The sequence below is a fragment of the Sus scrofa genome, chromosome 4, assembly GCF_000003025.6.
Source record: "Sus scrofa isolate TJ Tabasco breed Duroc chromosome 4, Sscrofa11.1, whole genome shotgun sequence".
Taxonomy (NCBI): Eukaryota; Metazoa; Chordata; class Mammalia; order Artiodactyla; family Suidae; genus Sus; species Sus scrofa.
The window spans coordinates 100,832,640-100,849,770 of record NC_010446.5 but is presented as its reverse complement, the minus strand read 5'-3'; the positions used below and the strand labels follow the sequence as shown (position 1 = coordinate 100,849,770).

At 41.0% G+C, this 17,131-nt stretch overlaps 1 protein-coding gene across 18 annotated transcripts in view; it reads left to right on the top strand.

Annotated features, from left to right (window-relative positions):
• Positions 1 to 17,131, top strand: part of LOC100624559 (myomegalin) — a 216,415-nt gene that overhangs the window by 13,583 nt on the left and 185,701 nt on the right. For 2 of the 18 annotated variants that reach the window (XM_021090687.1, XM_021090683.1), the window contains exon 1: positions 10,783 to 11,138. The exons of 15 other annotated variants lie outside the window; for them this stretch is intronic. In XM_021090687.1, coding sequence (XP_020946346.1) covers positions 11,119 to 11,138 — 20 coding nt within the window. In that variant the 5' untranslated portion in view covers positions 10,783 to 11,118. Of the gene's footprint in view, positions 1 to 10,746; positions 11,139 to 17,131 lie in introns of those variants that run through there. One more of the 18 variants, XM_021090676.1, reaches the window with a different exon arrangement.

The following is a 17,131-nucleotide window of genomic DNA, read 5'->3' as shown; positions in this document are numbered from 1 at the left end:
TGGGATGAAAAACATGGTGCCCAGCAGAGGGAAGCAAGTAAAGCACTTACTCCTAGGATCACACGACTCCTAGGATCATGCAAGCGCAGGAGCAGATCCTATCTGTAAAAATTTCGACGTTTTGTTCATCATGGATTTTTTGCATTAATTTTCTTTTTAAAAATATTGCATTAAGGCGTTCCCACTGTAGCACAATGGGTTAAGAATCCAACTGCAGCAGCTCGGGTCAGGAGGCTCAGGTTCGATTCCTGCCCAGTGCAGTGGGTTAAAGATCCTGCATTGCTGCAGCTGTGGCTCAGATTCAATCCCTGGCCTAGGGAATTCCATATGCCACGGATGTGTTAAAATATCATGTCTTGATTACTGAGCTTTTAACATTTTTAAAAGTTTACAGGTGAGTACCTCCCTCCCCTCCACTTAGGTCTAGCCCTAAACACCTTTGCAGTTGAATCAAGAGCTTGAATCAGTTGAATCAGTCCATCAGCACCAGGACCTTCTGGCCTTGGTTTTTCCCTCCCCCATCTCCTGAGAACTTACCAAAGCCAACAGATAGAGGATGCAATAATTCTTTATATCACAACCTTTGATTTAGAGTAAGCTAGTATTTCTACACCTATTGTTATATCAATAGACTAAACTAGACTAAAAATTGGAAATATTTTTATCTAATTGAAAAATTATTTTAATTGAAAGGAATCATAGTGGTTAATGTGGGGTGTGTCTTTTCCTTTACTGAACTGATATGATCCAGGATGGAATTAACTCTAAGGGCCAGTCTCTTCACTTGAACTTTGCAAGCATAAAGGACTGTTTGAGGTATCCTCATTTTTTTGCTTTGTATTGTGAGATGTTTGATACTGAACTCCACAGCTCAACATTTTGGCTTTTCATATGCTAAGATCAAAATTAAAACAAAAGTGCATATGCAAATGTGGAATGTTTCTCATTAAAATTTTTTCTTAATTGTGTGAGGCTTTCTGAAGCTGTAGCTCAATATTTTCTGAACCCTTGCCAGATGGAAGAAAGAACAAACTGCTTTTCTAAGTTGCCAAGAAATTGATTTCCAGTCGTTCTAAGTGTAGAAGAGGTAATTTGTCTTTGTTGTGTATTTTGCCTTTGTCCTGGGAGTGATTATTTTGATGAGTTCTCTTGGTTGTGCAGTTTTGAGCCAAATAACTACCAGGGAGGTAATTTAATGCAAATATGTCAATCAGGTTCTATTTAACAGTGACAAAAGCTGACCTGGGAGAGATGGTGTATTCTTTTACACCATCATAGTAATTCAGTAATTTTGATTATTCTTAGGAGATACAGACTAAACTATTAAGGGGTGAAGACTCTGCATCTTTCATATTGTTCATCAATAATTGTGTGTGAGGGGGAGAGAGAAAACAAATATGGCAAAATGTTAATGATCAGTGAATCAAGTGAAGGATTCATAGAACTTCATTGTACTATTTTGACAACTGTTCCATGTTTAAAATTTAAAAAGTTTTTCTCAAAAGTTTTAAAAACTGAGTTATGTTGTAGATAAATATGTATACATATATATGAAAATATATATACATATACATGAAAAAATACATATTTATGAAACAACGTGTGTACATATACATATGTGTGTATATACACCCACATATATATACATAACATATATGTGTGTTTATATACATATATATGTGTATACACACATACACACACACACAGTCTAATCTGTAAAGGAGATAACACCAAGGACTCTTAGTGTCTACTAGAATTTAAATCCAGAGAAGTCCCCCTTGATCAATGGGGAGACAAGATAGTAGATGGCATGATACAAGAAACAAAAACAGGGACCATAGCTGTATGGCTCCCTTGTCCTTAGCAATATGTTTCCTAATTCAGAATCCAATCTGAGCTCTAAACCAGCATCCTACACTGCCTTTAGTTATAAGCTCCATGGATTTTTCAAGTGGCCTAGATTGCCTGATACATGCTCCTTGGCCTTGAACTGGAACTGTTTGTCCACCCTGGAAAATGATTCAGGTGCAAGTGTCGTGAAGGTCTTGAAAGCTGTTTGTTGAATTTATTCCAGCATTGTTTCTGGTTCCAGAAATGTATTAACCCTCACATCCATCCCTTCAATTTTTAGGGCCCAATATCTATATTCATAGCAAAGAGAATTATCCGGGTCATTCACACAAGCCTTTCCTACCGTTCTAACCACCTTCTTAGATATTTACGTACCACGTTTGTGGCATGAATCGCTCTCTACCAACATCAGATACACATAAATAGTGGGTGTTGAAAGGATGAGGGGGGGTTGTATGAGTAAATTACCACCAGCTGTCTGAAGGATTGGTCATAATTTCTTTCCTTGAGGTTTTTGTTACAGCTGAGAGACAAAGCTAGCTAGTGAAGTGTGAGTACACACACATGCACACACACATACACACTCCTCATCACAGGGGGAGAAGTTTTGAGATAAAGGGAGTAATAATACAAGGCAGAGGAAATATCCACTTTTTTGTCCCTAAACGTCCATCCAGGAAGTGAGGGAACCAGCTTAGTCAGCTTCCTCGCCAACGCTGTGGTCTCATATAATAAATCAGAGAGCTGAAAAATGGAAAATGTGGGTCACTGGCCTAGCCCTTGAGAGTCGTTTGAAGCAGAGCTGAAATTAAAATTCACGACTTCTATACAGGGTTGGAATCCTGCCTGGTATCCAGACATTAATGAAAGCATAGCTATGATTTATGGAATGCTTAAAATGTGCAGGGCAATGAATTAAACACTTCTCATGTATTATTCCATTTTGTTCACACAACTACCCTATTAGGTAGTCATTATAATTAACTTTATTTTACAAATGAGGAAACTAAAACACAGAGTTTAAGTAACTTGTCAAAATCACAAAGCTGGAAATTAATAGCTGCAGGGGCAGGAATTTGAACCCAAGTCTCCTGTACCCAGTGGCCCTAGCTCCACTGCAGGGCTCTTCCAAATGAACAGACCCCTAGGCAGTCGCTCAGAAGAGACTGGGAACATTTCTCCTTCCATAAGTGAAAATTTAAATTTGTTAATGAAAGCACTGTCTTTTGTCATCCTAAAGTGTATAATAGACCTTCATGTCACTAGCATCCTTCACAACCCTATCAGATGCTACCTTTTTGTGAAACCTTCTCTAATCACAATTAACTAAGCACTCTCTCCTTTATGTTCCTCCTTGTGCCTTTATTATAGTGCTTACACAGTCTGATCTGTGTTATGATCTGATGAATGCCTGCCTCACTTTCCATACTAGATTTTAAACACCATGCTCAACATGTGCTCTGTAAGCATTGGGTGAACTAATGTTGAATTGAAGGAACTAAGGTAACCAAATTGTCCCTGAGTTTTTATCAGCTTGTGGAAATAAATTCAAGTCTCAGGACCATTAGCTACCTCTCAACTCCCACCTGTTCATTTAGGAAATGAAATCTTTTACAAAGTTCCCTTCTCATTACACATGCTTCTGCTTATACCAAGGGATATCTCTCATAAGCCGCTCTGGTTCTTTGTTGCTCTGAGGCACACACAGCTGCCACTTACTCTGTATAGTCCCCAGAGTCATGCATCTCCCTAGCCTCTGCTCCAGTCCAGCTACTGAAGGGCAGATCTTTCAACTCATACATATATAACCTTTTCTCTCCAGGTTACTTGCATTCCCTAGGTAACCAGGCATGTGCATCCATGCCTCAATTATACCAATTAGGATCCTCTACTGCACTAATACAGATAATATTTGAATTTAGGAACTCTATTGGACAGTTTTTCACCACATGAAGCTCCAGTTTTATACCTGGGAACCATTTCTCTTACCCATCATTTAATCTCTCTGAGGCCCTATTTCCTCACTTATAAAAGAGGGTTTCTTTGCTGTAATGCTCTCTTAACGCTGCTTGGTTTCTCTTCATTATGTTTATCACCATTTGGCATATTGTAGTTATTTCTTTGTTTATTGTCTAGCTATCCCAGTAGACTATAAACTCCATGAAAACATGGTTTTGCTTGGGTTTATTTATTTATTTAATTTATTTTTTTAGCTTTTTAGGGCCACACCTGCTGCATATGGAGGTTCCAGGGGTCTAATTGAAGCTACAGCTGCCAGCCTATACCACAGCTACAGCAACATCAGATCCGAGCCACGTCTGCAACCTACATCACAACTCGCAGCAATGCCGGATCCTTAACCCACTGAGCGAGGCTGGGGATGGAACCCACAACCTCATGGTTCCTAGTCAGATTCGTTTCCACTGCACCACAACAGGAACTCCTGCTGGGTTTTTTTTTTTTTTTTAACTATGTCTAATATATAGAATAGTGCTTGACACATAATGGTCCTAAATAAGTATTTTTGAATGAATGAATGAGATAATGTATCAGAATTATTGTGTACATTTTAAGGCATTGCTCCAGTTATCTATTTCTACATAATGGTATACTTCAAAACAGTGGCTCAAAACTACACTATTTCATCATATCTTATGGTTTTGTGGATCAGGAATTTGGATAGGTCTCAAATGAGGAATTTGTCTGCTTCATGTGGCATTCACTGTGTCATGTGGTGGTATTTAGCTGAAGGCTGCTCGGGATGTCCCAAAACAACTTCTCTCACATCAGGCATAGAATCAAAGTGATTCCTGATGCTTTCATGTGGATTGCTGGGTGGTATTTCACAAGTGGTCTCAGGGCTTCTCCGTGTTTCACCAGCAAGATAGTCAGACTTTTTTCGTGGCATCTCAGTATGTCAAGAGGCCTAGATGAAAGCTGCAAGGCTTCTTATGACCCAACCTCAGAATTTATGACCACACACTGCATTCTGTGGGTCAAGCAAGTCACTAAGACCAGCCCAGATTCAGAGAGGAGAATTAGACCCCATCTTTTAATGGGAGAAGTAGCAAAGAATTTCGAACCATCTTTAATCTTCCACCTTTTGGCCATAAACATCACCACATGCATTACTCACTCCCTCCCCAAACCCCCAAAAGTTTCATAACATTTACTGTACTGAGTCAGAAGTCCAAAATCTCAACTATCTAAATCAAATTCAGGCACAGATGTGGCTTCTGAGGTTCAGCTCCTTCAGTACGGTTCCTCTTGATCAGAAGACCTCTTGGTCTGTCCTCTAGGCTTTTGGTTCCGTTCTTTGAGTCCTTCATTTTTCATAAGAAATGGTCCTTTTTTGCAGCTGGGTAACGTTCTCAGCCTGCTTCCTCTCAGTAGCAGGTTGAAGGTCCTAAGGTACCTTTTCATGTTGTCCTGTCTTAATCCTTTTTGGTCCATCCTGGTATGATCTGCTTAAAAACTTTTAGGGCATCTTTTGTACCAATTTACAATCAACTCCTCTAGACAAAAGATACACCCACATTTTATTCTAAAACAAGCTCTTCCCTACCCTGGACTGCTTTAGAGGCTGTTGTAGACTAACGAGTCCTTAAAAGTGTTAGAAGCCCCTATTGTCTAGTGGAAAGGCATCCACTTAAAATTCTTACAGGCGTCTATGTTTAACTGCAATGGTACATGAGGCATCAACTTAAATCTTCTTGAGTTCTTAACCACGTGTCTAAGTTACATCTTGGATTGATTTTTGCCCTGAAACTAACTACTTGTTTTGAAAGCTTTTGCTCTCTGGAGAGAATGAAGATGAGAAGCAATTTGATTTTTGAACCTAGAAAATCCTGACTCTATTTCCTCTAAATTCTGCTTAAAAACAAAAAAATTTTTAGCCCACCTTTCTACCCATATCTTATCATATGTGGTTGAAAGCAATCCATTAGTACATTTGAAATTCTGCCTAAAAATTTCCTTTGCCAGACCTACCCGTTCATTAGGTACATTTTCTGTTTTCCACATTCTCATGGGAAATGGTTTTGCTAAATTTCTGCCAGTACATAACACAAGACATTTTTTTTCAGCCTCCAATAATATTTTCTTCACTGTCCTTCAAAGTCTCTCTAGCAGTCTCCTCAGTGTTCTTCCAGCATTCACTGACAACTCCTAGAGGTCTTTCCAGCTTTTGCTGCATCCAGGTTCCAAAGACACTGCCACTTGTTTCAGGTTTTTGCTATAGCAACACCCCACTTAAAGGTATCAAATATGGTTCAGCTATCCCTTGCTACTTAGTAAACTACTCCAGAACTTATAGCTCAATGCAAAAAAAAATTGTATTATATTTCATGGTTTTGGGGATGAGTAATTCTAGCATGACCCAGAAGGGCAAATTTACTGCAGATAGCCACAGCTGGAGTTGCTCAATTATGTCCAGTTGATGGCTGAACTGATTTGGAAGGTCCCAGACTGTTTCCGCATTATGCCTGACACCTTGATGAGAACTGCTAGTTGGTGTGCTCAATTAGGCCCTTCTCTCTCTCCATGTAGTCTCAGGGTTTCTCCACAGGGTTTCTCTAGCATGGGAGTTTCTTATCTGGTAGCTCAGGGCTTCAAAATCAAGTGCCTCCAAAAGTTTTGCATGAAGCTGCAAGACCTCTTTTTTAACATCTCATATTCTTTTTTTAAAATTTTATTTTATGGCCATACCCCATGGCAAGTGGAAGTTCCTGGGCTAGGGATTGAATCAGAGCCACAGCTGCAACCTATGTTGCAGGTGAGGCAACACCAGATCCTTTAACCTCCTGTGTTGGCCAGGGATAGAACTGCACCTTTGCAGCAACCCCAGCCACTGCATTTGTATTCTTAACCCCCTGTGCCCTATAGGAAAATCCTGTATTTACAGTCAGGTAAAGTCTAAGGCCCACCCAGATTAAAGGAGAGGAGAAATAGATTCCATCTCACAATGGCAGAAGGAAAGAATCTATTGGCATCTTTAATCTACCACAGGCATTCTAGTCTTGCCTGAAGAACTATTCATCTCTGTGTGTAAAGGACATTTTTTCAACCAAAGGTTAGAGGGATGGACATGGAGCTGTGAAGGACAAAGGAGACATCTAACCAAGTCACCCGAGTCAACTGCGCAATCAGTGAGGTGCCAGGTATTGCAGACATATTGTTCTCCTAAGTCTTAGTGAATGTTAGGGGCCAAAATAAGGGAAGCAGTGCATATAGGGGGTGGTTAAGCATGATGTTTTGGAGCTAAACTGGTTTCAGATCTCAGCTTTGTTTACTTAGGCAATATACTTTCCCTCCCTGTACCCCACATTCGTCACTTCTAAAACAGAGATAACTAGAGCCTACCTCATTACATTATTGTGAAGATTAAAGTGTCAGTATATACAGTACTTTTAGAAGAGAATCTGGCAAAAATTTGTTAGAAGTAGTTATTTTTATTATTACCTTACAGTTCATGGAGTAATCCATATCAAAATCAATAGTCTTTTTACCCAGAATTAAGCTTGGGAGAAGGAAGAGAGAAGAAATCGAAAAACTAAATGGAAGGTAAAAGTACCATTGGAATATTTGGAGCTGAGTATGAAGACAGAGCTACTTTTGTATCATATCATCAATTCATATATTTCCTGAAGCACAATCAATTAACCAGTTATAAAGTAGTGTGCTCAGGAAAGAACAACATAACTGGTTTGTCAACATTATCTATCCAGATTCTTTGAGGTCCAGTTAAGAACACTGGGAGAGATATGCAAGGAGGAAGATTATGACTTTCTACCATAATGGTGGGATCTATAGTCTTCTCTCTGCCTTGGTCTCCAAAGGAGTTAAAAAATATATAAAATTAAAAAGTAAAAAAAAAAAAAAAAGAGTTTATCAAGATAGGCCATATTATGCTGCAGTAACAAATAATCCCCAAATCTCAGTAACTTAATACAACAAAAGTGATTTCTTGCTCATTCTGCATGTTCAGTTTGAGCCAGCTGGAACACTGATTATTAAGGTCACTCAGAGACCCCAGTTGATGAAAGCATCATCTTGACAAGTATTGTTCTTCAACTATCAGTATAACAGTGGAAATTGACAGTTTCCAATTGTATGTACTAGCTCTTAAAGACTTGTGCATTCTACTTAGACATGGCCACAAAAAAATTCCTCTCACATTTCAGTGGCCAAGGCAAGTTACATTTTACTGGCGAAATGCCACACCTAACTTAAATAGGATGAGAAGGGTAAAGTTCCCAAGTTCCCAAAAGGAGAAAAGCTTAACAAAAAGCAAGAAAGTATGACATATAGTAACTGGTAGATTGTATCATTGTTTCAAAATATTCACCCCTTCTGCGCTCAGTGGGCAGAGTGCACTTTTCTGCACCAGTGACTCAGGACTTGGCTGTGTGACTTACTTTAGGGAATGAAACGTGGCAGAAGAGACAATGTGTCAGTTCTGAGTGGAGACATCACAAGTCCAAGTCCTGCCAACTGTCTTACACTCCTGTACTTTCTCATGAGAAGAATATTCTCCAGGTAGCCACTGCTTCTTTAGTATGGATCCAGAAATGAGAGTTACATGGAGCTGAGTTGAACCCATGCCCAACCAACCCATATTTGAACCACAGATCCTTGAGTGGAACCGGATGTTTGTTGTACAATGCTGAGATTTGAGAGCTTTTTGTTAAGCAGCATTGTTATAGCAAAAAGAATATTAATACAACGATTCAACAGCAGGATTTCATGACAAGTTACTACAGACAGTGGTTTGCAAGCAAGCATATGAAATAGGAACTTACTAGTTAGTATTCTGAGAAATATAAAGTGAAATGAGATGATGTTAATTTCTTTGTATACTATGGAGATTGATATCAATAGGTATCTAAAATAGCTCATAACTATATTATGAACTTCATAGAAAAGTTATTTTTAAAATGTACGTATTTTCTAGCCTTACTTTTGAGACCCCAGAGTTTACCTAATTAATTTCTTGCATGACGCTCATGTCTGACTGTAGACAGAGTTCCTCTCCAAACTCAGTAGCCCATAATTTGATTTGAGACAAAACTAAATATCATACTAACTTTAGTATAGAAGATGGAACTCTGACTCTCCCTGCCTCCCTCTTTTTTCTTTCTTTTTGGTTTCAGAGGCAACAAGAGATTCTTTTTGAGACAGGTGACCTGTGAGAGCCTTGTCTCAAGTCCGACTGGACCTTAGAACATTTCCTGGAAACATGCTTGAGCCTTGTCTCAAGTCCAACTGGACCTTAGAACATTTCCTGGAAACATGCTAAGTGCAGAAGCAGTCTGATCTTAGGTACAAGCTGTGTTGAGTTTGGGGGGTTCAAGACTAGGGGCCTTTCAGATACTTCTTCTGGATTCTCAAATGTTCTCATGTTATCCTGCCTTCCCAACCCTTATTCTGTACTGATAATCCAGGAACTAACCTAAATGATGGGAGGCAGGATGATGGTGATGCTTTGTCCCCAGAATACAGGCTCCCCACAGTCTCGTCAATACTCAGGCATGCTGGGGTCCATCCTGAGTTAAATTCTTAGGATACCTGAGAGAGTAAATTCATTCTAGAGAAGATTTGTTGGTTCTTTTTTTTTTTTTTTTTTTTTTTTTTTGTCTTTTTTGCCTTTTCTAGGGCCGCTCCCTTGGCATATGGAGATTCCCAGGCTAGGGGTCTAATCAGAGCCGTAGCCACCAGCCTATGCCAGAGCCACAGCAACTCGGGATCCGAGCTGCATCTGCAACCTACACCACAGCTCACTGGCTACACCGGATCCTTAACCCACTGAGCAAGGCCAGGGATCGAACCCACAACCTCATGGTTCCTAGTTGGATTCATTAACCACTGCACCACGACGGGAACTCCTGTTGGTCTTTTCTTCAGAGGACATGTCACTGGGGCCACACCATGTAGAAGACAACCTGTATGAGAGCTTGAGCCCTTTTGGTCTCAAATGTATTGTCTGTGATACAAATATAACTAAGTCAACATTGCCACATGTGGGCACCATAAAGCTTTCTGCAAATTAAAAAAAGGTCAGTGGCAATGCTAATAATAACAGTGATTATGTCACTTAATAGAAAGGTTTTATTTTAGAGATAAAAAGGAGCTTCAGGCTGTAAGCACTTTAATTATAGCATGTCTGACATGTCTAAACTTTGTTACATAAATAGATGGTACAGAGTCTCAGGCAGTGCCATCCCTAAAGAGCCCTTTCCCATGATCTTTGAACAGTTACAGGGAAGATTCTAGGTCCTGATGGCCACCATTTTGAAGCTTTTCTAGTGTTCTGGGAAGTTCAGGAACCCTCTGCCCTCTCGAAGCTAACAGAAGAGACCAGTATCCTCTGTGCTTCGGAAATTGAAACCCAGGGAGACAGAGTACCATAAAATCTGGATGTCCAAGATAGACGGCTGATAGATGTCAGAGATAGATAATAAGGCTGCAAGGTTTTGTAAGGATGTTTCCCTTCCTGAGGATGGTCCCTGGTCCCCAAATTCATGGCGAGACTGACATACCAGATCTCTAGGAAAATAAAGTCATGACCTTATGACCATTTAGTGTGTGCACCAGCATTCAGCCAGGATCGCACCTACAGCCTTCCTAGACTCCTGCTCTGTCTCTGGGGTTACCTGTGCTTCGGGTGATGCCGGCGCACAAGAGGATTTCCCCTATAAATTTTCTCGACGGTTGGGTTTTTCCAAAGCCCCTCAGTGGGACAGGCGAGGGCCAGAGGTCTTGGTAGGGAGTCCTCTAAGCCTTCTGCTCTTCTGCCAACACATCATCCAGGCAGGGGAGTCGTGGAAGGGTGTGTAACCTGGGCCGGCTGAGCCCCAGCACACTGGCTGTGGGGAGCCCCGCCTCCCTCGCGGTTGACAGCTCAGCTGGTGCCGAGCAATTCGTGCCAGCCAGTCGTGTCTCAGCCTGGGAGTGTGTGCGCGCACCGCGCCGGGCTGCCTCTGGCCCCGGCTCCCCGAACAGCTCCGGGCGCCGCTCCTTTGCGTCCAGCTTGCCACCGAGAACAGTCCCTCCCTTGTGTCCGTTCGCTGGAGGTTTGGCCACGTCAAATCGGTTTTCTCAAAAAGCAGGGAGCGGACCTCTCTCCTCACAGCTAACACAGACAGAAAAGGGAGCTGGGGAGGAAAAGGCTCTTTGCGCTGGAGATTCCTGGGCCAGGCTTCTCATTTTCCCAGGCTGCTTCCTCTCCCGGGTGAGGGGCGCCCTGCGAGTAAGGACAGCGCCTGGAAAATGGAGCAGACGTGGACGAGGTAGGGGAGCCGCTTCTTTTTACCCTCGTTTTCCCGGATTTGGTATCTCTCCCTCGCCCCACCTCTCCCCCCTGCGCCCTTTTGGAGAGGTCGCCCGTCACCACTAGGGGCCTTTGAAGGCTTCTCTTTTGATCACCTCCCCCTCCCTAATTCCCAGCCCAATTCTCTTGGTTCTCCTGCACATGTTCTGTTCTCTGATGTTTTCCTTGCTTAATGAATCTCCCTTCCACCTAATCTTCATGTTAAAAATACCCAAGGAGGCTTCCTGGAAGTTTTTGTAGAAATGTTTCTCTGTCTTATCCTTGTTCTAGATGAAAGGGATCCCCCGCCCCCCAAGGTCTTCTTTTAGAGATACTTTTGATTTCAGACACCTTGAAAAATACCAGATTCTTCCTTACCCTGCCACGTTTTCCTTCTCAACCTCACCCTCTACTAGTCACACAAAGGCAAGAGACTGAATGAGCAGAGCCCAGAGATGCTCATCTCCAGTCTCCAGTTGGTGCTGACTCTTGGAGAGTAAAGGAGAAAGAAAGAGACCAGGGAGCCCATCGTTGCTCAGGCTTTGTTGAGATCGGGATGACAGCTGCTTTTGGGTCAGATTTTGGAGATGCATGGTGGAATTGTGTGTCCTCCATATCCCACTGCTTCCCCCCAGTAGACTTTAAAATGGAGCTCATCTATGATAAGAGATGGTGTCTTCTGACATTCATTTTTGTTTTTCAGTGGGAGGGTGGTGGAAAGACTGTATTCAGAGCTATTTCCATAACAGATATGCCTCCATCTCCAAGATTTAGCTTTGGAGAATTGGAGTGGGGCCATATGTGTGTCCTGAGTCCTAACAGAGGGCAGACGGTACTAATACAGAAGGTAAATGTGGGGCTTAATCGTACTTGTGGAAAAGACCTGGGCTGATTGTTCAACAGGAAAGAACTGTATAATGTGAACTTTAAAGAAACAGTGAATTGAAGCTTAGGATGTATTGTAAGAAGTATGGTATCCACATTTACAAGTGAAAATTCTCCTTTTTGCTCTTTTTTGCTCTTTACAAGCCTCTCCTAGAGGGCAGTCTTCTGCTCTGAGCATCACTAGATAAAAGGAGTGTGATCAAGAGACATGAGCGGACTGAGAATCCTACTTGAGGGGTGATCAAAAGACCTGGGACTCTTTGGTCTAGAGAAGTAAAGAGTTGGGGTGGGGGCATAGGTATGGTTGCTCTCTTCAAATATTTGAAGAGTAGTTGGTGACAGAGGGATTAGATAGATTTGGAATCCTTTAGGACAGAACAACCAGTTAGAACACAAGTCATGGCTTAGTGCAAAGGGAAAGCATTCCAACAAATGATCTGCTAGGACAGTAAATAGGTTCCTGACCTTGGAATTACTCAAGCAAAGGCTAGGTGACCACTTAATGGTAGTGAGAATGAGTGTATCAGGGATTCTTGCTCATTGTCAGTGTTTTTCACACTTTAAAAAAGTATTATTGGAATTCCTGCCGTGGCACAGTGGGTTAAAAATCTGGTGGTATCTCTGCAGCAGCACAGGTTCGACCTCTGGCCCAGTGCAGCAGGTTAAAAATCTGGTGTTGCCACAGCTGTGATGTAGGTCACAACTGCAGCGTGGATTAGACCCCTGGCCAAGAAACTTCCATATAGTGTGGGTGTGGAAAAAAAAAGTATTATTTATTAACCGTTTTGAAATTTAGATATAGACATTTCAGACAAATTCAGGGATAAGTTTAGAAAAATCACAAATCACATGTTTATAGTTAATTATTTTCACAAACCAAGTAGACCCATGTAACAAGCTCTAAGATCAAGAAAGAGAAGCTTGGGTTCCCGTCTTGGTGCAGCAGAAACAAACCCAACTAGGAACCATGAGGTTGTGGGTTCAATCCCTGGCCTCGCTCAGTGGGTTAAGGATCTGGTGTTGCCGTGAGCTGTGGTGTAGGTTGCAAACGCAGCTCAGATATGGCATTTCTGTGGCTCTGGAGTAGGCCAGCAGCAACAGCTCCCATTAGACCCCTAGCCTGGGAACCTCCATATGCTGCAGGATGGCCCTAAAAGGAAAAAAGACAAAAAACAAAAAACAGCCAAAAAAAAAAAAAAAAAAAAAAAAAAGGAAAAGAAAGCAAAGCCTAAAGCCCTTGTGACCCCAAAGATAACCATTGTCATAACTTTTAACACCATAAATTAATTTTGTTTGGTTTTGAATCTTAAGTAAGAGAAACTATCTACTGTGTACTCTTGTATCTGGCTTCTTTCACTCACGCTAATGTTGTGAGATTTTTCCCTGTTGTGCATGGTCGTAGTTCATTCATTCTTGTTTCTGTATAGGATTCTATTGTGTATAAATACATCAAATATAGTTATCCATTCTGTTGTTAATGAACATTTGGGCAATTTCTGATTTGGGCTACTATAAATAACATTGCTATGAACATTCCTATATGTGTCTTTTGGTGAACATATGTACACATTTTTGTCAGGTAAATACATAGACTGTCTGGGTAATAGGAAATGTGTGCTCAGCTTTTGTGGCTCCTTCCAAATAATTTTCAGAAGTGGTTGTCAGGAGGATGTCTAAAGGACTGAGATATGGTGTAAATGTGTTCCACATCACTAGTCATCTGGGAACTGCAAGTTAGTACCACAGTGCCAGACCATTATGTATATACCAGAATGACTGAAATGAAAAAGACAGAAAATATCAAATGTTGACAAGATGGAAGACTCAGAATGTCCCACTTTTTTTTAATCCCTACCCTCAGAAAGAAATGTATTTACACCCAAGCAAGCACACTTGCCTATGTAACTGTAGCAAATGCTTCATGTAGCAGTATTTAACCTTACTGTGTGTTTTGTACTCTGATCCTTCTCACCCTATTCTTTTCCTTTTTTAAAAAAAACTTCTTGTATGACTGTATTTCACCACTCAGTGGGTCACAGGTGGAAAAATCCTATAATCATGTATCATCACTGATGTCTCAAATACTTTTAAATTCAGCTGAGATCTGTTCATAAACATTTATTTTAAATGTGATCCCAATACAGGTGAGGCACTCTGCTGAATGCTAAGAGAAAACAATGGATAAAGCAGTTTCTGCCTGTAAGATTTTACTTTCTCATCTACAAGTCTAACAGAGGCTCAGGCAGACATATGCATTGGCTGCTCCGAGCACAGTGGAGAAACAAAACTTAGAGGAGTCAAAGAATAAAAATTAACTATAAAGCTCCCATTTATATTAGGCTTGAATTTATTATGTGTTAATCTTTTTGCTCACTTTATTTCAACTAATCCTTATAACCCTACTAGGTATGAGAGAAATGTTATTATGCTCACTTTTAAGGCCAAAAAAAAAAAGAACTTTAGAGAGATTAGATAATTTGCTTGGTTAACAAGAACAGCTATGGAAAAAGTAAAGCCTGGAACTATTTAATTCCAAAGCCTATGCTCTTAGTTACCTCATTTGAATTGAGTCTTATAGGTATTGGTTTCTGAGCTGCTTCTGAAACCAGCTACTTATTTGACTATGCTTAAGCTTATGAATAAGTTAAAGACTATGATTCTACTCCCAAATTTAATTCTTGGCAGTTGCAGAAATTCCCCTCTCTGAGGTGCTCTTCACATGAGCCCCCATAACCTTTATCTTGTCCAGTCTACCCACAGAGGACAGAGTGCTGCAGAGCTGAGTTCTCAAATTTACATGTCCCTACTCCCAGTAGCACATCATCTACCCTTCTACAACTCATTGGGGTATTTTTCCTCAGGTGTGTTGCTTGACCGTTGCCAGACTCTTTGGGTAAATCATTTAGAGACAGCCTGATTGGTTCTGGAATAGCAAAATTTCCCACGAATGCACTGGCCTTACACAAAGCAGGTTTGGTCCCTAATGGAACTGATACCCATGAATCAGGAAAGAGTTTTCAACGGAATAAGCTCATGGAGATGATAAGGAACATGACGATGAAGGTAGTTTCGCTCACTTCATCAGTCTAGCATCCATCAGACAAACTGCTTCTATCACTAAATGTTTAGCATTCGCCTATCTGGACTAGCAACTCCCTAGAGCAGTGGGGGTATTTCAGAGTCTCTGTTTGTACTAGTTTCTTTTTGCCACTGAAACAAATTACCATAAACATAGTGGCTTAAAATAACACCAATTTATCATCTAGAGGTCAGAAGTCTGAAAACTGGCCTTCTAGGCAAAAATCAAGGTGTCAACAGAACTGATTATTCTCCTGGAGGCTCGAGAGAAGAGTCCATTCCTTGCTTTTTCAGGTCTGGGAGGCTGTCTGCATCCTTGGTTCATGGTTCCTTTCCAGCGATGGCATCACTCCAGCCTCTGTTCCTTCATTCCACCCCCTCCTCTTTCCTACTCTCCTGTATATCTCTTCCAAGGATGCTTGTGATTACATTGGGCCCAATGGGGTGCTTCTGGATAATCTCCCCATCTCAGAATCCTTAATCACATCCAAAAGTCCCTTTTTGCCATGTAAAGTGGCATGTTCACAGGTTCCAGAGATTAGGAATGTGGACTTCCTTGGAGAGCCATTATGCAGCTGGAAAAGGTGTTACTAATTCTCTTCCCTCTTTACATGGAAATATTCTTGTTTCTGGCCTATGGGAAAGCCAAGTAAAAGTCAGGCAAATCATATATGAACCTTATACAACTTCACTGAACAAATAACTCAAGAAAAAATGAACTTGAACTATTTAAGGGCTACCTTCAAGATTGAAGTTTAGAAAAGGACAGCAAATTAATTAGTTTTGTTTTCCATTTATCTGTAATTTGATTTAATAAAATGCAAACATTAATTGTAGTTGTCGGCTGTGGCTGTGAACATTTGGAAAATGGAAGTAACAGCCAAGAAAAATAGTGATTCTGTCTCAAACGTTAAATTTTTTAAAAATTTTTTTCTTCTCTCCCACATAAAGCATAGCTTTTGAGTAAGACAAGGTGCCCATTTACCATAGTCATAGTGCATTTAAAACATAACCCATTGATAGCTTATTGCACTTATTCTGCTCAATATTGACTCTCAGCCTAAAGGAAGCAGGGATATTTATTTCTCTTTAAATTTGTGGTGAGTTAGTAGACAGTCCTGTTCTCTCATGCAGCGTGACAACCAGAGATGGCATTTCTCCCCATTTTATAGATGTGGCAACTGAAGCTAGAGAGGTTACGTAAACGTTGGAGCATGAAGGTCTGGTTGATTCTGATATCTTTGCTTACCATGAGGCTGCTGCTTTGCATATAGCACTTTCTATTAGGAAAATGCTACTTTTCATAATTCTACCATTGAAACATATTTGGACATTGGATTTCTTGTTTAACATTCAGTTCCTTCTAGCAATTAATGTTCTGCATTTGGGGGAGGAATATCTGCCTTCCAAACTCTGATCTACTTTTAAATAGACCTATACTTGGGTTTAGGCTTGAGGAATTTATATCAACCAATACTTTCACCCCCTCTTTTTTACTCCCCACCTACTAGATCAGATTGGACCCCCTCCTTCTTCTTGCAGCTTACATGCTAAGATTGGATTTTCTTTTTTTTTTTTCATGGCTGCACCCATGGCATATGGAAGTTCTGGGCCAGGGATAGCATCCCTACAACCTATGCCACAGTGTGGCAATCCTTTAACCCACTGCTCTGGGTCAGGGATCAAGCCCATGCCTCTGCAGTGACCTAGGCCACTGCAGTTGGATTCTTAACCCACTGCACTGCAGCAGGAACTCCCTAAGGCTGGGTTTAAAATTCCAGAAACCTGGAAAGTGGTTGTTTCTGTCTCTGAAAGGATAAGTTGGCTGATCCTCATCTCAATGCCTGCTCCATTCTGGGTGGCTTAGGGGTGATTTATACAAGGCTGTGTGGGGTGTCCATCCTATCAGTCAGTGGGTGCCCTGGGACACTGCTCGTATTGAAATGGGCCCTATTTTATAAATAAAATTCCAAACTGGGCTTAGAACATTGAACAAGTTGTTTCTGGCAA